We start from the raw sequence: 21,236 nt of genomic DNA, 5'->3' as shown, positions 1-21,236 counted from the left end.
GAGCTTTCAGCTACAAACCTCTCTAGCACTAATATCTTTCTGCAAGATACTTTTAATAATAACAAATACACATGTTGCTAATTTAAAGTAACAAAAACTATTTGGATAAAAATGAATTAGATATAATTTTTTTTATTCTAATACTATGGGCAATATTCTAATATTCCTTGTAGGAGAAAAACACTATAATTATTTCTTTTTTTGCATTTTGTAAATCCTCATCACATAAAAAAAAACTAATTAAAAATCAAGAAATTTGTTGCAGTAACTACCAAAAAGAACATCGACAATGTAATTATGTGAATCACTCTTTAAAAAGAGGTTACCCAAATGCACATTTCATTACGAGATTCGGTTGTTGTAATAAACATCGAATTAAAAATATAAAATCTCAAAAATCACGCAAAAATCAATATCAATAACTGCCAAAAATACAATCGAAACACTATGGATTTACGATATTATTGACATAAATTGTGATTTGCATCAGAGAGTGATAATTTAAATGCGTGATTCAAATTTTACATGTAGAAATTTTATCAACTGAGAAATAACCGGAATTTTAAAAATCGGTGAAAATTGGTAGCTCTAGCAAATAACAATTGAAAAGTTAAAAAAAATGATGAAATCGTCGCATTAAAAAAGTAAAGTATCAAATAAGCGATTTGAATTTTGCGGATGATAAAATTGCTTAAAAAAATCATCAAGGATTTCTTTAAAAAAAAAAACGTTGAAAATTCTTAGCACTAACAGTCGAAGGAACGATTGAAACACTACATGGATCAATGATGATATTAGTACAAACCGGGCGTGTTAAAGAGTGATTTTTTTAATCCGCAATTCGAACTTCGCAGGTCATAATAATAAAAAATAACGAGAACATCAATAATAGTAACTGAGCAACAATTAGGAACAGGGATTTATTTTTTAAAAAAAGTGAAAATTTGTGGCAATAATTGCCAAAAAGAAATGATCAAAACACTACATAATATTTACGATGGAATCAATGTGAGTAGTGAGCAATAAAATAAAGGCTAAAAAGCAGAATTCAAAGTTTTCCTATGAGTAATATATTAAAAATATTCGATAGATTTGATTCAACCAAAGTGAGCAGTGAGCGATAAAATAAAGACTAAAAAGCGCAATTTAAAATTTTCCTATGCATAATACATTAAAAATATTCGATAGATTTTACTCAACTAAATTTATAAAAAAAGGAGAAAATATATTGTATTGATTAACTATTTTGCTATAAATTTGAATTTATAACAAAATCTCCAATTCACCATCATAAAATGTAAAAGATGCTGTCTGTTAAAAAGAAAATGAAAGGAAAGAACATGATTTCTGAAATAAACGTTCCTTTAAACTTTCATGATTTTGGAATGAATGTTTTTCTTTTTAATAAACATTATCCACTTGAAATCTTGCTAAAGCCAGCCATTGCCAAACTTTTATTTCTCAAATGAGAATATAAAAATCAAAAACATTTCTTTCCCTTCCTATGCGCGATAAAGGTATCTTTTAAATATAATTTTGCAGAAAAGAAAAATCACTGTGTCGCCACTATTCTGTCACTTGTTGCCTGCTGTACAACAAAAAGAGCACATAACAAATATTTGTGAAGAATACATTCAAAACTTGCTACTCCTGCATGATTTTTAATGAATATCTTTATTACATTTTGCCTATTTCTCCTGTGAAATTAAAGCATTCATTTTCACTTACTCTACATATGACCCAGAGGAATTTTAATAAATAGAAACAACTGGAGGGTATTATTTAAATTTTTATAGAAATTCAACAAACCTTCGTAACAGCCTTCTCTCTCAGCTTTTGCCGACGCTTTTCAATATTATATTCTAGATAGTTTTTAATATTGGCTTTAAACTCCTTTCTTTCATTTAACCCTCCCAAGGCAAAAACAGCTAAAAACTGAAGTGGTAATTTAAAGAGATACAAGGCTTTATTCAGCTTTTTGGCAAAGATATCACAGACTTCTGGGCAAAGATCCTGAAAAAAAAAAGATAATAAATAAATAAAAACACTTAATAAAGACACCAAAAACTGAATAATACTGAACAATAGATGATAATTCAAAGGGATAAAATTCAAAATATCCAAAAATCTAATGTCCAAAACTGAAGAAATAAATAAGAAAAGATTAATCTCCTGATCATAAGATTTAACACATAAACTTTTAACAAGAATAATATAACATTGTTTACAAACTTAATTATGCATCACTTGAAAAAAAAAGAAAGATCAAGAACTCAAAATGTTACAACCATCTTAAATATTTTAAAGGAAACACACACAACTTTTAAACTGAAGGAAGCAGGGGTGTGAAGTCAATGTTAAAAAAATTTATGCTACTCTGATTAGTTCAAAGTCCTGTAAATAAAAAGAGGGAAGTTTTTTTTTTTTTTTTTTGATAATAGAAAAACTATTCATACAAAAATATTATTTGCATGAATATTGTGACTATTATTTAAATTAACACTTATCAAAAACTTAACTAATCACAATTGTACGTTTTTTGTGCCTATGCTTAATAATCATAAAATAACACAAAAAATTATTGTAATTATTGAAGAATCCATATTAATAAATGAATCATTAATAAGGTACTTTTCAATTCTAAAACAAAATCTATTTAGTAAGTTACTTAAAAAAATATGCTTTACTTTAATTTATTTTAGTTTAGAGTCAGTTTAATGTATAATTTGAAAAATTTTTTTAGTTAATAAAAATGCACTTAACAATTTTTTGTCATACAACGTTTTTACATGTGAGAATGTGTGATATCGATATGCAGTTCTTTTCTTATAATGATTTTCCACAATTTCAAATTATTTTTTAAAATTCATTTTTTTAATTGTTATGTTATTAATACAAAATGAAATTTTAAATAAATTGCTTTTTACTTTAATCCCACAAAAAAAGTAGAAACATATAATTTGTAATTAAGAATTACTTATCGGATATTAATACTTGTCGGATATTAATACTTTTCTAAAATAGAATATAAGTCAGAGTCAAACTCTTAGAAAAGTTTGGACTAGGAATATTTCCACTTTCGACTCCACATCTCATGGAAAGAATAGTTACTATTCTAAAGATAATTCAATTATTTAATCGTGGTAAAATAGAATCTCGACAATTCTATTGATTTAAATTAACTGTCTGATATTTGTAAATTTCAAAAATCCGGAAATTCCAAATCCTTGAGCTGATTGGTTTTTTGAGGCATGGAATGAGCAATGGAATAAGATTATATAAAAAAGGAACAAATGTAGTCTTACATTTAAAACATAAGCAAGGATTTGAAACTGTTTTAGGCCAAGGGCAACAGCATAATCGGGAACATGACACAGTTTGAGCATACGGCAAGCAGCACTCAATCTCAACCATGAGTTTTCCATGGGCCTAAAAAGAGGGGAGAAAAATAATTACTAAATTTTTTCTATACATTGTCATAATAGAAAAGGTCAACATACATTTACTAGGAGGCTAAGCCCCCTGTTCGTTGACGTTCATCAACCGTGATGATTGCTTTGTAATAATAGATTGCTTCTTGGCATAAAACAGTTAAAATTATTTAATTAAAAATGTACTAAAAAGAACACTTGTGCCTCAACTTTGCATGTCTAAAAATTTTCCTTATGATACTATTAAGATCTATAATTGATCATAAAAATTATTTTTAAGTGATCATTTTTTGAGATAACATTTAAAATTAAAAGTATATTGTTATAACAAATTTGGTGGTTTCACAACTGTAATTTAATATTTTTGATTCCCAAACAAATGGATATATTTTAAATACAATTTTTGCATTCATCACTTTGTGCACGAAGCTAAAAGTTAAGTTCTAAATCTCACTAACGAATCTCTTTAACCATAATTCATAATAATATATTAACATAATTTGAATCAAAAAAGGATAATTCTAAAAACGATTAATAAGATCAAACACTGATTTAAATTACTTTATCTTAAAATGTAACATAGAATTACATTACTCTAATAATAATAAAAACAATCCTCCTAAACTCTTTACTTTAGAAATCAAACAAAATCAAAAACGTAATAACAGTACAGGTAATTTTAACCTTTATTGAGTATAGTTAAGTGTGGCGAGCTCTCTGCTTATCGCTTATAGCTCTGCGTTTTTTTTTAACCTTTAAATTAGGGAAAAAAATATTTATAGGAAAACAATAACTTTATGACTTATATAAATTTTATGCTGATGACAACCAAACCAATAAGAAAATTAATAAGGGAAAACTGGATCCTACGCAATTTTCCAACCAATAAAAATGCATTGACAACAATGGAAAACTACAACAGCATCATTAGATTTTTATATATAGTAAGAAATACATGCATTTAACAGCTAAAATTAAATATACATCTTTAAACATATCATACATATATTTAAATACTCACAAGTTATGTCTTTGTTCAGTTAGATCACCACTATTTTCAATATATGTTGACAAACATCTAAAAGTAGTTATTGTGGGTTTCACAAATTTTTCTTTTCCAGTAAGCCATCGAACAATACACTTCATACCTTCAATCTATTTATAAAAATGCCCACCATATGATTTTTTTCTAACTGAATCATTCAATAATAGTAAATAATATGAATTTGTCATCAAAACACACAAAAATAAGCATAAAACATTCAATAGTACTCTACAGTAAAAGATCTTTAAAATGCAAACCTAGATATTTTGTGTTATATAGATGATTCGACTTATCGCTTAACTTACCAAATAAATATGGCAATATGTAAATCTGATGCAGATTAATGTTTTAAAATGATTTTTAAATACAATTGATTTAAAACACAAAAATATGCACATAAGTACTTATTATTTACAAAATAAATTATAGGGTTCCCAATTCAGAAAAACTCAGGGTACTCAATTTCAGAAAAAAAATTCCCCGTCTTTTCCAAGTATATCAGGTAAATTTCAATGAAAATCAATACCATATTTCATCTATGCAACAAAATTTTTCATCCGAAAATTTTGATTCCCTTATTTGCAATGCCAAGTATTAGATTTTCTATGTAAAACTAATATTTTATGAGGAAGGAAGCATTTCAGTTTGTCTAAAATGTGAAATTTTTACAATAAATAATTGTAATAGATGTTAGAAGTATTTAACTTGAATTTCAACAACTTAGTACTGTTACTGACAATTTTAAGATTGATTTTTCTTCCAGGTATAATGAAGGAATTTTCCAGGTTTTTGTAAAAAAATTGCAACTTTCCCTGATTTTTATAGTTGAAATAAAATTCCCTGACAATTCCAGGTTTTCCCTGTTCTCCCTGACCCGTGGGAACCCTGAAATAAATAAATTATAACAGCATTAAAACAAATTTATCTATTTTGGTATGCTTTAGAGATTGTAAAGTTGATGCAATTAAAAAATAATTGATGTTTATACTGCATTGCACAGTTTTATTTTAGTTCAAATATAAATTATCACAAATCAGTATAATGGGCCAAAAATGCAAGGTAAAATAGTATTTTTAAATAAAGCAAATTATACCTTCACTTTTGATTCATCTGGGAGATTGTCATAAGGGCCCCACAGTGCAGTACCACCTCGGGGATAATCCTGAAATTTTGGGAAAAAACATTTAATGGTATGAGTGGTTTCTCTTTTCTTTTAAATATATATTTTGAGTGAATATTATTATTATTTAAGACTACAAATAGGAAGGATATAAATTACTAAACAGCATATTCCTTGCAAATTCACTGAATTACACATAAGTTAAAAACAATATTTTGACAAAAGTTACATTTTTGAATTGGTTCTTGCCGAAAATTATTTTTACCTGTATGCCAATTTGGGGGACATAAAATCTTTGTTGATAGAAAAAATATCAATTTCATAAATTTTATTTGCTTATAAAGTCAAAAAATGGCAAAAATAAAAGAATATTAAACTGAATGTCTTTAATATCAATGAAAAAACATAACATATTTGGAAGGAAAAAAAATTAGTGAAGTAAAATAGAATTTGCAATAAAAAAATTATAAATAACAATTAGTTGGTAACTGTGCAATGGAATATGAATTTTTATTAGAAATTTTCTCATTATTTTCATGAACAAAATGCCATATAGAAAATTTTATCAACTCTCGACACATTACTTTTTCTGATTTCTAAGGTTTTATATTTTATTTCATTTTATTTAAGTATTTATCATTCAATTTTTCAACAATTTTAGGATTAAATAAGAGGTGAGTAACCTGCTTATCTTTAAAATCGTTAAAAGTTTAAATGTGTGCGTGTTTGGTAAGTTTTACTTATTATGCAAGTTCACAAAACAAAAAACAAACAATATAAGCAGAGTACTTACTCTGACATGCATGATACTTATGCCATCATGCATAAGAACAGTTGAAAAGATGAAGGTGACCATATCTTTGAATTTTGGATATGGGAACAAATGACGCCAGTTTTGTGCAATATGACCAGATGATACTAAAGCAGTTTTAAAATGTTGAGATTTGAGAGTAAAATGAATCTGTAGAGTCTGAAAGAGAATTTTCAACAATCACTTCTTAGAACACAATTTCAAAACACTACAAACCATTTTTAAGTTTGTATCTAAGACCTGAATTACAAAGCTCTAGCCAAACAAAACACTGCATAAATTTGTGACTTTTCTGGTTGATAGCTGTGTATAAATAAGCATGTAGGCTTACTCTATATTAGGCGTACTTGAGTACGATGTTATTGTGAGAGTTTATAAATTTTATTTTGATAAAAAAAAATTAGTAACTGATACAGCAATACAAACAGACCCGGTCCAAATAATATCACAGAGTGTGCTACATCTTAATATTCTATCAGTAAACACAAAACAAAGTAAATTAGATGAAATCGAAAAACATCATAAAACCTTATGAAATTATGAATTATACTTGATATATTTCTAATATTGTCAAGCACTAGCAGTTAGGAACAGTAAGTTTATCATATAAATGAAATTATTTTTAATTAAATTAAGATAAGAAGTTAGTGTTTATACCCGTTTCCAACTAATTTAAAAGCGAAGAGAAAATTCAAGATAAATGTGAATAACAACAGTCTATTCGTATTTTTAAAAATTGAGGATAGGGAATCATGAGTAATATTGCTTCTGCTTCAATTAACAATTCTAAAATACCAAATTTTTTATAATTGATTTCTTCTAGTAAACACATCCATTCAACAGAGACATCTTTAGGTAGTAACCATCTAGAATACCATATTTAACACATTTAGACATAATTCATGTTAAAGTAGAACAAAGGAGAAATTTGTAATATTTACCACCCATTGCAATTTTTTTGTCAGATAAGAAATTGTGAACGATACTTTTTCACAGGTGACGACAAATACTCAGAAAAAAATTCCCTGACTTTTCTCAGACTGCTTTTATTAATATTTATTGACTTCTTTAACTGGTGGTAAAAACTTTATTATTAATATTTCAACTACATCTTATTATAAAATACGTTAAAATAAAGTAAGTGTTTACATATTATTATAAACACATATATTTGCCATTAGTTTAGAATTAAAAAAAAAATTATTACAAGAACAATTTTTTTAGACATAGTTTTTTTCCACACTTAATTTTTTTCTCTTTTTGTACAGATTCATAAATTTTAAAAACAGAAATTTTTATTTAATACATTCTTCTCTCATTAACACATAAAAAAAATATATAGACTGAAAAAAATTTACATATTTCTCCCTTTCGCACTTTGCAAGTTATCATCACATCAAAAAGAAAAAGAAATTAAGAAACTGCGAAATCCAAAGCAATAACGAAAAAAAGGATGGACGATAAAACCAAGAGTGTTTACCTCATAATTACACCAATTGGGTGCATAAAAAAAAAAAGAGTTAATTAAATGTATGGTTCGAGATTCACATGTCTTAATAAATAATATTCTATTAAAAATATTAATATTTTAAGAAATATGCAAAAAATCAGTAATGATAACTGTCGATAAGGAGAGTCTATATGTTTTGATAAAGCATTTTTGCGTAGGTAACAAAACTTAAATTACTGATTCCCGGAAATTCTCAAATCAACGGTCTTGAGATTCGCGGAATTCCACATGCCTGCAGTATTTTGCTATAAAGCAAACAATAGCATATACTCTACAAAACACACAGAGAAACTAACTAGTTCACATACTCGCATCAAGGTCATAAAAAATTCAGTCCTTGAATTTTCTGGCACAATTTTATTTAGAAGGAACACAGAATGCTTTGCTTGCATAGGTTTCCCATATTCTGCATATTGTAACAGTATGGGAGAAAGTTGCCTAGAGAAAAACAAAACAAACAATTTTTACAATAAAGTTTACTAAATAAACCATAATTATAATGATAAAGATGAGTGAAACTTACTCATACATGGCAAGATAATTTTCAGTTAAATTTTTACAGATGTTGCAGAGTATTTGTAAGGCTGGTACAGTCACCTCCTCATTCTGAACACGAATATACGACATGAGAAGTTTGAATGTTTCTTCATCTTGAAACAAAGCAGGATTCGATAAAGATAACACCTAAGAAAAGTTTATATTAGAATAAATACAAATTTCTTTACATTGACAAACTCTATGAGGAGTTATTTCTAACTTCAATAACTACTTCTACAAAACATTTTTGGTGTGTATTAGTTGATTTTTGTAAACCCTCATTTACAATGAAAATGGGGAGTAAACTTTTACAGGCAATGAAAGCTAAAATTTTATTTAAAGCTTCTTGATTGTTAGATCAAATTCAGGCTGACATTTATGCTACCAACAATGATCTTCTTGATTAAATTCTTTATATCCAAGATCATATCCCAGGATTATGATTTCAGTTGGATCTTCTAAAATATATCCCTGTATATTATTAAAAAAATAAAGAAATATATCTGAAATCAAACCATCCACAAGTGAGCGACAAGATATTATTGGAGGACTCACAAGCAATCAGAATTAGTAAACGGCCCATGACGATAGCTATAGCATTAATTAAATGGTCTGTTATAATTTATTTGTGAGGAAATAAAGAGAGTCGTGAATAAAATGCTTTCAGAAAAAAAATTACATATAAATAAACAAGCAAATGCTGACATTTTATTATCAATTAGGCAATGAACTTTAGTTAAGCTAATAAAGCATGTTATTTTAAAGAGTAATATAATGTTTTGGTGTTAGACTTGTTCTATATAGACTTGGCACGATATTATGCTAATTTAATAGTGGTTTTACACAACATGTGGTTTCACTGGTACATTAATAAGCTGCAAAGGGGCAATAAATATTTGTTTCTTGTACAACATATTAACTTTAAAGGCAACCAAGATGAACGCACAGCACAATTATATTTAAATGTTTTAAGTCTTCCTTTTATCTTAACACCTTAATTAACTTTTAAACAATACATTAACAAATTTTTTATTTTATTTTTACAATCTGGAAAGAGATAATTTCAAAGTTTTTTAAGCATTGAATTTTAGTAATAATTTAAAATATGTCAACAACCATTAAATTCCACAAACCACCATAAGTATGAGTTCAGGATATTTCAGCATTGAAAAAGGCAAGCTCTGTTAACAATAATTGATTTGAAAGCATGAGGCACCACAATACTATTCATGTTCAATATTTCTACAGTTACTTTAAAAATCATCAGACTACAAATAGGAAGGATATAAATTACTAAACAGCATATTCCNATAAAATTATTGTAAATAATTACTTAATATATAACTTACCATTCAACACTACTTAAACTATTGCTTATGACAATCTAACAAAATGAATCAAAATAAGTATTGAACATACAACTAATTTATTAACACTGCATAAATTATTACTAAAGGACCACCTAACAAAATGAATAATAAATGTTGCCAATAGATAAACATTCGAGTTGATGGTATCACATAAGAGAATAATGGAACACATAGATATTGAGAGTACAAATTAGCTTGGCCCATTTTCAAAAGATGGCTCTGGCTGTTATGAATGATTCATAGTGAAAGCTGGTTTTGGTAGTTTCTTAGAGGTTAGACATCTGTCAATAATAATCAGTTCATATCGCTTTGAGTTTCATACAAAAACTTGTTGGATAAGTCAAATTTTGTGGTAACTGAGCAGCATTTGTGGGTGGTTTTATGTTTCTGCTTTAATTGGAAGAAAAGTGAAGCTGAAGCGTATTGTATGCCTGTAGAAGTTGATGGTGACAATGCTCCAACTGATAAATCATGTAGGGAATGGTGTTGTATACTATGAGTTGCTACAACCTGGCGATTCCATTACTGGTGATCGGGATAGGCTACAATTGATCCGTTTGAGCCGTGCATTACGAGAAAAACGGCCAGAATAGGAGCAAAGGCATGAGAAAGTTATTCTTCTCTATGATAACACTCGGCCTCATGTCGCAAAAATAATTTGGAACTGCTGAAGCGGGATATTTTACTGCACCTGTCGCATTCGCCGGACATTGCTCCTTCTGATTACTGGATGTTCCGATATATGCAGCACGATCACCAGGTCACCGGTTCACTTCTTTCGCAGAAATGGAAAATTGGCCCCTAACTTGAATTGCCCTAAAAGATGAGACATTTTTTCGAGATGGAATTCAAAAATTGCTTGTGAGGGGGGAAAAGTAGTAGCCAGCGATGGAGAATACTTTGATTAATCTGTTAATTCAATTTGTTCTAAAATAAATGCATTTTTAACCACAAAAAACGGTTGGAACTAATTTGTACTCCAAATAATATAGATGTAAACATTTTTAAATAAAAACAACTATATATGTCAGAGAATGTAAAAGCAAACATGCGAAAATTATTTAGAATTAATTATTTGAACATAACTTTGGGACTTAAAAACAGCAAAGAATAAATAATAATTCACGAGAAGAAAACTAATTTAAGCTTTAACTTAATTATAAATTTTTAAAATGCATAATTTAAAAACATTTTCTAGCCAACAGTCCACCAGGGGTGATTGTGAGTCCAAGACAAAATTCCGGAAAATTTCTTGAGTAAAAAAAAAAAAGTTTACATCGAAAAAAATTTAAACAAGATTTTTTCCTTTTTCTCAATATTTCTTAGTTTACTTAAAATATATTTAAAATTTTACACATACCTATGATGACCTGGAGAAGTAATTGAAATTTACATATATGCCTTTCTTTCATGAGTTTATGATTATAACTATTTACTGATAAAAAATGAATATTAATCTTGAATATAAGCTTATAAAGTATCTTTCTGGCTCTCCCTTACAGACAAATAAAATAAGCTGTGTTTTTAAGTTCCACCTTTGAAAATTTGATTTCTAGAAACTTTTGTGATCAAGGATTTTTTGAAACGTCTGGATCTTCGATCTCCGGAAACTTCCGGATCACGGTTAGCGAAAAATCCGGAAATCCGGATTTTTTCCGGAGCACAATCAGCCCTGGTCCACTTACCTTTAGCAATTCGAATCCTCTCAAAAATGTATTTTCCAAACCTAAATCAGCTTCAATAGAACAATCTCCTTGGAATGAATTATCCACAAAAGTCAACAGATGTTTTAAGCACTCTTTGTCAATAATAGGTACAATACATGTTATCATTTGGGCAACGAAACTCGTTAATTCAGTTTTTTCAGTATTCTTAACTTCTTCCAATATTTCTTTCTAAAAAATAAAATAGAATAATAAATTGAAAGATACAAAATCTGCTTCAACTCAAACTCTAGCAGCATATGAAGAACGCAGTCATCAGATTTCGATGGGCATAAAATGTACAGGATAAATTTGATTCATATCGATTCGAAATTCTAACACAATACACCTGAGTAATGATTCTGAGAACGCAAACACTAAAGGTGAAAGAAAACAAGTCTACTCATTCAACTAAGGTGTTATCTATTCATTGCATTAAATCAACTTAATTTGATTGGTTTAGTCTATAATGTACAGTGCACAAAATTAAAAATTGACCACCCTGAATAACTATTAATCTAATGATCGGATTTTCTCATTCTAGGAGTTCAAACTTAGTTCGAAGGGGTGATCTCCAATAAGCTAGATAATTACTGCAGGCGATATTTTAAGTTACAAAATCAGATGCAAAAGCTTATCTTCTCTGAATAAATATATCTGAATGAATAAATATATCCTTTCTGAATAAAATATAGATTCAGATTTTCCACCCCCAAAATATAGGTGGTAGTATTTTTTATTATTCTATTTAATAATTATTGAAAAAATTTAGAATTGTAAGGTATACAATTTTTACATCATTTTAAAGAATGTAATTTTACATAACATAATACAAAATTTGAGCAAAATCAGTTGATCTTGAGAAATTGAACTTTGAAAATATGATATTTTTAAATTTTGATTCTCAGGAACTATATAATTTTTAAGAGAGGGCACAAGAAACTATCACTGCTTTGATTTTTTAAAATAAAAACAGTGTCTTTTTTAAAAAAAGAGCGTAAACAAGAAATTGAGTTAAAGGAAATAAAAACAAGTGCTGAATGTAAGCTTATCCGTGAATTCCCTTTTGCAATAATAAGCCATCTTAGTTTACTGACTTTTTTGTTTAATTGAGACTTTATGAGTTTCCTTTTCAACTGTTATTTTTAGGATCTTATTTTCAATTGCTATTTTCTGAATTTACATGTGCCATTTTTAAATATTTAGTGATCTATAGATAAAGTTCAACTGAATGAAAAGTGTTATTGTTGGCATTGTTCGCAAGAAATTTAAAACAGGATCTGATTATGTACCAACCTACTCAATTAAGCTTTGAAATTCATCCAAAATTTATCAGCCAGCATTTGGAAGTATACAACAATCAAGAATAATTATCATGAAGTTATTGTAAAATGATCAGGCACCCATAAAAATAATTGAGTTGTAACACACTTTGAATTACAGTGTATTAATTGTAATAACAATATGACTAAAACTAAAATGTACAGAAATATGAAAGTAATCAATAATTGAATATACTTACGTAACGTATGGCTGCTGCAGAGCAAGAAATGCTTCCATTGGCAACCGAACCAATAAGGTTATTTAATCTAGCATTTTTTTCTAAAAGTTTACCAAAAGCAGTGGCATAGGCATTTCCTTTATTTGGTTCTTTAGAAAACACTAAAAATAAATGTTAGATGACTATTACTAAAAAACATCTGCTATATAGATCAGCAAAGACTATGATATTAAACAAAGAACAGCTATAATTTTTTCTCTCTTTAATACAATGTAATTTATCTATCTTGAAATATTTTTTAAAATAAGAAAACTTATTATTTTTTAAATTTTTTTTTTCCTCCCCAAAATTAGGATTGAAAAGTGTTATAGTAAATAAATAGTGAAATCTAGTAAAATTTTATTTTTCATGAAGAATTATCAAGTTATAATGAATTTTTTTTTCTTTATCACCATTTAGCTGCTATTTGTTCACATGGAGATGTGATGATGTACGTAACTAGGGTTTAGTGAAAGAGATGCAATATACTTACAACCAACTTTTTAGAATTTCTCAATAGTGTTAATAAAAAAGATTTACTATTTTTATAACTGGTTCAAACTAATAAAAATCTAAAGCAAAAAAAAAAAAAAANAAAAAAAAAAAAAAAAAAAAAAAAAAAAAAAAAAAAAAAAAAAAAATCATTAAAATTTTCGTTTTACTGGGGATAAAGTTTCATACGAACCTTTTTGAGATTTGCCAATGAGGTTAAATAGATTTTTTAAGGTAGTGATAGTCAATTTTAAATGACAACATGTAGTTTTTTATTTATTTAACAAACCAAAACTCCATGGGCATTTATTTGACATGTATACACAATATAATAAAGCTGTTAGCCCATCTGGATACCAGGCTCAAATTAAATTTTTTGGTTTTCAAAAGTAAGCCACAACTCATTTTTAAAAAGCATGAGACGAGCTTGGATACTTCATAGTAGTTAGGGCTAAGTATCGGCAGTAATTGAGGCTCACACTCTTTCTATGGTATTTAAAATATTGTTTTCAAATTTTTTTTAATGGTGATAAGAAAACGTATTTTCTGTTTTTATTTTATCACCCAAAAATCACATGGTGATCAGAAATTTGAGCCTTTATTTGTGGTGAGAGGTAAAATATATAGTGAGAGGTAAAATATATCAAGTCATGTGTTACAAAGCACAAAATGTTGAGCTGAAAAATAAAGATGTGGCGCCAGTACTTGAAACTAAAAGCAAAAAATCTGACAAAAAAAAATTATAGCAAAAATTGTTTTAGGAAATATTCTGGAACTAGGAAGCAATTGCAAAGAATTCATTTGCATACCTTTTTAAATGAATTAAATAAATGTGGTTATGAAATGTAGGTACTTTTTCAATCATTCAGTTAAACACTAGTCTTAAAAATACTCAAATGTGATAAATAAATTTGTGATTTGTTAAAATAATATTCACACTATTCATTTAAGTCATATTTTTGTCCACACACTATTTATAAATATACATCTAAATTATTTCCACAAGATAAAAAACCTTGTTTTTCTTCTAATCTATAGGATTTAACTAACCAGAGCAAAAAGCAGAGACCAGACCAAATAAGCTAAGTCCAACACACCGCTTTTTAAAACCATGTCTTACTTTAAGAGTTAGATTAATTTTTGATACAGAGCAAACTTTCATATTCAAATTACTTCCTATCTTTGTCTTTGATATTTTCAAGGTGTAAAAATGTAATCTAAAATAACTTTCAAAGATGAAAATTGTAAGTAATAAAATTTATTGAGGATAATATAGTGTTATGGCCATCTATGAACAAGATTTCTTAAATAAATGAAACTACATAATCATTTTGTGCAATAGTATAACTAGAAAAGACAGTAAAATTGCATGAAGCTTCTTTGAGCAATAAAATTACCTGATAACACTGGAGCAATTTTGCAGACGTTATACCGTTTCATTTCATAATTGTCCATTACTTCTAAAAGTTTATTAACATGAGCGCGCAACCTGGGATAAAACTTAGGATTATAATTACAATAGAAAAATGCAATCTGTTTTAATTTAGTGAAATATTCAAATAAATTAGAGAAAAAAAAATTGCAATTTTTGAATCAACATAACTGTGAAAAAGCAAATAATAAATATAAAAATAATTATCCTGCTTATAACAAAGCTGAAATAAAGTACACTTTGCACAATAGTCAGTTAAATGCTTTTCACAAAACTATCCAAAAATAGGTAAGTATGACTACTAACTGATAAGAACTTATATATTCTGCTTATAATAGAGCTAAAATAAAGTACACTTTGTATAATAGTCATTTAAATGCCTTTTCACAAAACTATCCAAAAATAGGCAAGTATGACTACTAACTGATAAGAACTTATTTAAAATATTTGTAAATTTATAAAAGAAGAAGTTTAGTATAATCTAAAATGCTTAAATGATTTTAATAATAAATAAGAAAGTTATGAAACGTTCACAAACCAAATAATAACAAATTTTACACTTACACATTTCTTGTCTTGATCATTCCAGCTAAGGCCCTGTAAAAAAGCTTTCTTAAATTTTAGTTACAATAATTATAATTTAACGAAAGCCTCAATATAATAGAAAATTTAGCCAATTATAAAACAAAATTATTAATTAATCAGTTAATAATTACTCAGACTGAGTTTTTAGTTTAAACATTAATAGGTGTCACAAATAGCAAATCAATAAAATTCTATCACACCACAATACGTGTAGTTAAACATCATAATATTAAATAAAATATATCTAGCAATATTTTAAGAATTGAGTTCAAGCAACATATTATCCAGTTTTGCGAAATGCAATCACATGTTAATAAAAATTACAATAAAATATTATCATAAGGAAAAATCAAAGAATTAAAATCAAACTAAAATTATTGAAAGAAGCAAACACTTACTTCAATGCACGTTCATCTATTGAACAATATAACTGATAAAATAATTTCATTCTTTCTTCTGCAGGTTTCTGGTAAGGGACCACATAACAATTAAAAATCTGTTCTACAAGTTGCCTAGAAAGAAAAATTAAACATTTGACTAAAAAGCTTACATGTGATAATTTATTTTAATACTCAATATAATTACATAAATATGGTTTATTAACCTAAACAAGCAAAATCAGTTTTAAATACTTAAATTTGTGAACTAAACTTATTAATAATTATGCATAAAATGTATTTAGAAAAATCCAAATTAGGAAAAAAAAATGTATTTTGATTTAGCAAAATAATTTCAGCTCGGATGTGAACATAACACAGCTGTAAGCTGTTTCAACATAATATTTTACAAAATAACTATTTTTTCAACTATATTGTTAAGTTAGTCTGGTGCCAAGGTCAATAAATGTTTGCTTTTTTTGTGTGGATATTATTAATTTATTGACCATTTAAAATAAAATATTTTAAATGATTTGTTATGATATTCAAGACTTACTTGTTTTCAGAATATTGATGCAGGATGTTGTTCAATATCCCATCCAATTTAAAATTTGCGTCATACAGCACTGGTGGAATTCCTTTTTCAGTCCAACGCTGGTAAAGTTTTCTAAAACATGTCAGGACGGTTTGGCGAATTTCATACTGTAAATTAATATGAAACAGTTTTAAGAATAAAACGGAAAGTGTAAGTTTTTTTCTGTTCTGAGCTACTTGTAAGTCAGAAACACGCCAGGACCGTTTAACCAATTTCATAAAATATCTCATTTCATATTGCTATTATGCCATTAACAGGTATTAGATATTTCCTAGCTTTACAGTGTTATTTAACACTTAAATTTATAGTTAAACCTCTAATACCTTTCACAAACACATTCATAAAATATTTTTCACGCAAGAACGATTGATGAGAAATAAATAGTTTTTAATGACTGCTGAAAGTCAATTTAATCATTACATGTTTTGGTATTAAAAATTATATAAGTTATATCTTCCTGCACATAATTTAAATTTAACTATCCTTTTGTACTTTTCTTAATTAATTTAAAAAAAAAAAAAAAAAGCTGGAAAAAATTTATTTCTCTTCAAAATGAGAGGTGACTGCTTTTCACATACACTATATAATTATGTTTTAATCCAACAGATCGGGTCATTGTCTATTCTTTTTCAATTAACAATATCTTACAGACAATTTTTTCTATTTTTTTACTAGCTTCTAAAGAAAAATTGATGTTTTTTTTAACAAAAAAAAAAATCCAATTTGCATAAAATACTTTTTAAAATAATTAAAACAGTAATAAGTTCAAATAGTTTTATATTATGTAAACCATACTTAAAATAACACTTGGAAAGCACATGTTTGTTTATAAAGGAATTTCTAAAGAAGTTATTTGGTCTAGCTAAAAATTCAGCAAACCAAATAATTTTTTTAGTGCTGTTATGATAGTTTTCTAGAGGTAGATAGATACTTTATCAGGGTGGCCACTCAAAACAGATTTCAAATTTCCCTGATTNGTTTTCTAGAGGTAGATAGATACTTTATTTACGTCACACTACAGCTGCACAATGGGCTATTGGTGACGGTCTGGGAAACATCCTTAAAGATGATCCAGAGACATACCATCACAATTTTGATCCTCTGCATAGGGGATGGCTCCTCTGGTTTGGTAGCTCGGCGATCTGAGCGCAAACTTGAGCACTTTACGGTAGAATAGTTTAACGAGGATTGATACCAAGCACCCATGGTCCTCACGCAAGCTGATCAAAGTGGTTACCCACCCCGCTTACTGACTGCAGCCATTACATTGACTTAGGTGTTCTACTGGGAACCGTGTCTTTACGATCAGTCAACTGCAGGACGTTTTCTCGAGGTATAGAATACTGAATAGTAGCAAATTAGTATACATTGCTAAAAAAGCTACAGATTAGGTTTCGTTTAAATCATAAAACAAAGAACGTAGAACTTACATTTGTATCTCTAGCACGTCCTTCGAATCTTTCCCACAACTTAGGATCTAGGACATCGTACAGCTCTGGAACAGTTTCTGAAATGGTTTGACAAGTTCGCTTGCGTACTTTATCATCAGGATCAATAATATTGAACATAAAGCATTCTAGAATAAAATATATTATTATTTACTTCATATTTTTTAAATATTTAAACTTATCAGGAAAATTTGAAACGAAACTAATGTAACGTAAAAAGATAAAGCCTCTTAGAAATTAAGTAAATTAAATAATAAAGGTAATAATATTTTGTAAGAAAGAATTGAATTTAAGCCACAGGTGGAGTTTGTTACAATGAGCCAATCGCATGTCAATAGAAGAGGAACGACTTGATTTTATCTTAATTTATAAAAACTGTCTCAGACCACTTTTGTATGCGAAATTTAAAGTTATATAGCTGAACATTATTTCAAAAATTCTTACAAATCTATCAGGTTTTATTTTCATAACCAACTTTTCAAATTATCCAATAGGATAATTTGAAACCTTGCTTTACCACACTCTTTGTAAAATTATGAGAGTAATTTGTTTTTATAAAATTAAATTTCAATAAAAAAACTTTCAAAAATCAAAAATAGTAAAATTTTATTAAAACCTATACACATTTCAGTAGCACATTATTACACCTTAGGGAAGGTTAAGTGGCAGGGATGACAAAACAGAGACTATGTAATTTGACAGAGGTTATATCACAGTAAAAAGATAAGGACACAGTTAAAAGTAACATAGTTAAATTGACAGTAAATGAATTAAGACTAAAATATTAATTAATCTAAATATTTGAAAAATATAGTATAACAGTAAGATCATTAACAATAGAGTTTTTGCTGTTGGAAACACTTTCCCAAAAATCAATGTTAACGTATGAAATACATGACATGTATATGAATGATGATGTGAGGAAAAATTGGACCTATAGCCTTCTGTCAAGCAAGGTTTTGCTATAGATAAGAGGTGGAGTTTTTGATTCTTGACAGAGCTTTTATGTTCTCTGAGACGATATTTAAGTGCTCCTTGAGTCTGCCAATGTACATCAATATAAAATTTTGTACATTCCCGTGTTGTTGAAGCACTTAACAGGTTGTTAGAAGATTGAGAAAACAATTTTGTTTTTTGGAGAAAAGATCACACTTAAAATTTGTATGATGTTAAATCAGATGGTCCTTTTTTTTGTTTTGATTCTTTTATGTTCAAACTAATAAAATTAAAAAAAAAATAGATTCCTTTATTGTAAGCACATTTATGAAAAGAGATCCATATTTCACTCTCTTTTCATAATTCTCATTCGTTGAATCTAGAAAATCTATCAGCAAAGTGTAAATATAATCAAAGATATAGATCATTTGATAAGATAATACTTAGAAGTATTGTGAGAGGATGGCCCGCTGCTATCCAATGAATGCGAGGAGAAACGCTAAAAAGAGCACAAGATCTTTATATATGTGCACTTCAATGTGGAACATACATGGTTAGAAATTCTTAAATTTACATTGTATTTAACAAGCATGATTACATTTTAAAATTGTACTGAAATTATGAGATTGGAGAATAACATTTTGTTTATGATTTTGAGCATAGGGAGGGCCTGTATCATTGATTCCATATAATAATAAGAAATAAAAAAACTATACCAATCAGGGCTGGTTTTGATGTTTGTGGATGATTCATTAGTAAATTTTTAGAGAACTTCATATGCAAGCAGCGAACTTTAGTGGATGCATCTTTATATCTATTAAAAAAATAAAAGAACATTTAAAATTTTTTTTTCAATTTTTAAATTTAAAAGTCAATATAAAAATCAAATAATAACCTTGAAATATAGCTGCTCCAGAGGACTTTATTTTGTGCAATCATCTTTGATGATTTATCAGAAAACAATTTTGACAAAAGTGTCAGAACCTCAATCCGTTCCTCTTCCAAGCTGGACTGTAAATAATTTAAATTAAAAAAAATTTAAGGAAAGTTTAGAAAATTACGAACAATACATTATTGTGCTTCCACAGATATGCTCATAAGTAGACTAAATTTTATCAAATATATATATATATTCTAATACNACTATATATATATATATATATATTGTATTAAATAATTTGACAAAATTAAAAATTTTCGGCAGTATATTGTTAGTATTTAAAACAATAGTATTTAAAACCTACTTCTTATAAAAATATGTTTATTTTTATTGCAGAAAATATGTAAAACTCAAAATTAATATATAAAAATATTTTGCATATTTTTGAGAACACAAATTACGGATATAACAAGTTCAATAACATATCTAACAATTATAATCCATTTAGGTTAAAAATACAAACTTCATGAAAAATAATTAGAAATTAAAATTATATTTTACAGTACAAACCTTATAAAATTATTTATGCATTTTAGTTTCGATCTGTAGGCAGGTTACCAGACTATCTGAAGACTTAGGTTGATTTTGCATTTTTATTTAAGACATGTAAGCTTTCAAAACTAGGAATTGAATATTATTAAGTATTTTTATGCATAATTTTGTAGTTGTTTATATATTTGGGCAACAGAATTTTTTTTATTAAATAAAGAATTATAACATCAAATGATAATTATGAACTTTTGGAGGGTGCTTCACATTAAAGAAGTCATAACTACTTTAAGCATATATATCAGATACTGATACCATTCAAAGATTGAATAAATTTATTTTACATTAAGTTGCCGATGATCATATCTGAAAATGCTGTCAAAATTTATATAACTTGAAAATACGCTTAAAAAAAATTTAAAGATAAAATGAAGTTTAAATAGACTTACCATCAGTTTATTTTCTAAGTTATTTACCACCACAATAATTTCAGAGGGAATGATTAGATTCAGTTCATATATTAATTCATAAAGATGTTCAGAAATAACATCTTCTTGCTGACTGTCCATTGCTTTAATAAATGACTAAAAAAGGTCAAAAACAATTAAAACAAAAACTTTTTCCAGAAAATAATAGATTATGTTAAAATTTTGAGCCAATCAAATAATTCATGTTCGTAATATTAATTATTCTGAACTGAAATAAAATAATGGTTTTTAAGTAAAAACATATTTTTATTGTATATTTAATACAGTATTAATACAGAAACATTATATACAGGATATTGTATATCGAAATATGAAGAATGGTTACAACAAAAATGTTCAGAACTAATATATGCCCATAAGTGAGTACAGTAGAAGTCCATTAGTCCG

The 21,236-nt window shown here is 27.4% G+C and overlaps 1 protein-coding gene across 4 annotated transcripts in view; it reads right to left on the bottom strand.

Annotated features, from left to right (window-relative positions):
• LOC107453953 (sister chromatid cohesion protein PDS5 homolog A) overlaps positions 1–21,236 on the bottom strand; it is a 38,649-nt gene that overhangs the window by 6,155 nt on the left and 11,258 nt on the right. The window contains exons 9-25 of one of the 4 annotated variants that reach the window (XM_071177336.1): positions 20,811–20,945; positions 19,828–19,943; positions 19,649–19,746; positions 17,979–18,124; positions 16,510–16,655; positions 15,975–16,088; positions 15,556–15,588; positions 14,957–15,048; positions 13,050–13,189; positions 11,510–11,719; positions 8,441–8,601; positions 8,226–8,355; positions 6,390–6,566; positions 5,570–5,638; positions 4,453–4,586; positions 3,306–3,429; positions 1,810–2,013 (exon numbers count right to left, since the gene is read on the bottom strand). In XM_071177336.1, the coding sequence (XP_071033437.1) occupies positions 1,810–2,013; positions 3,306–3,429; positions 4,453–4,586; positions 5,570–5,638; positions 6,390–6,566; positions 8,226–8,355; positions 8,441–8,601; positions 11,510–11,719; positions 13,050–13,189; positions 14,957–15,048; positions 15,556–15,588; positions 15,975–16,088; positions 16,510–16,655; positions 17,979–18,124; positions 19,649–19,746; positions 19,828–19,943; positions 20,811–20,945 (2,229 nt within the window). Of the gene's footprint in view, positions 1–1,738; positions 2,014–3,305; positions 3,430–4,452; positions 4,587–5,569; positions 5,639–6,389; positions 6,567–8,225; positions 8,356–8,440; positions 8,602–11,509; positions 11,720–13,049; positions 13,190–14,956; positions 15,049–15,555; positions 15,589–15,974; positions 16,089–16,509; positions 16,656–17,978; positions 18,125–19,648; positions 19,747–19,827; positions 19,944–20,810; positions 20,946–21,236 lie in introns of those variants that run through there. The other 3 variants (XM_043053953.2, XM_071177337.1, XM_071177338.1) reach the window with 3 other exon arrangements.

Source organism: Parasteatoda tepidariorum, chromosome 2 (genome assembly GCF_043381705.1).
Source record: "Parasteatoda tepidariorum isolate YZ-2023 chromosome 2, CAS_Ptep_4.0, whole genome shotgun sequence".
Taxonomy (NCBI): Eukaryota; Metazoa; Arthropoda; class Arachnida; order Araneae; family Theridiidae; genus Parasteatoda; species Parasteatoda tepidariorum.
This window is presented reverse-complemented; position numbering and strand designations above follow the sequence as displayed.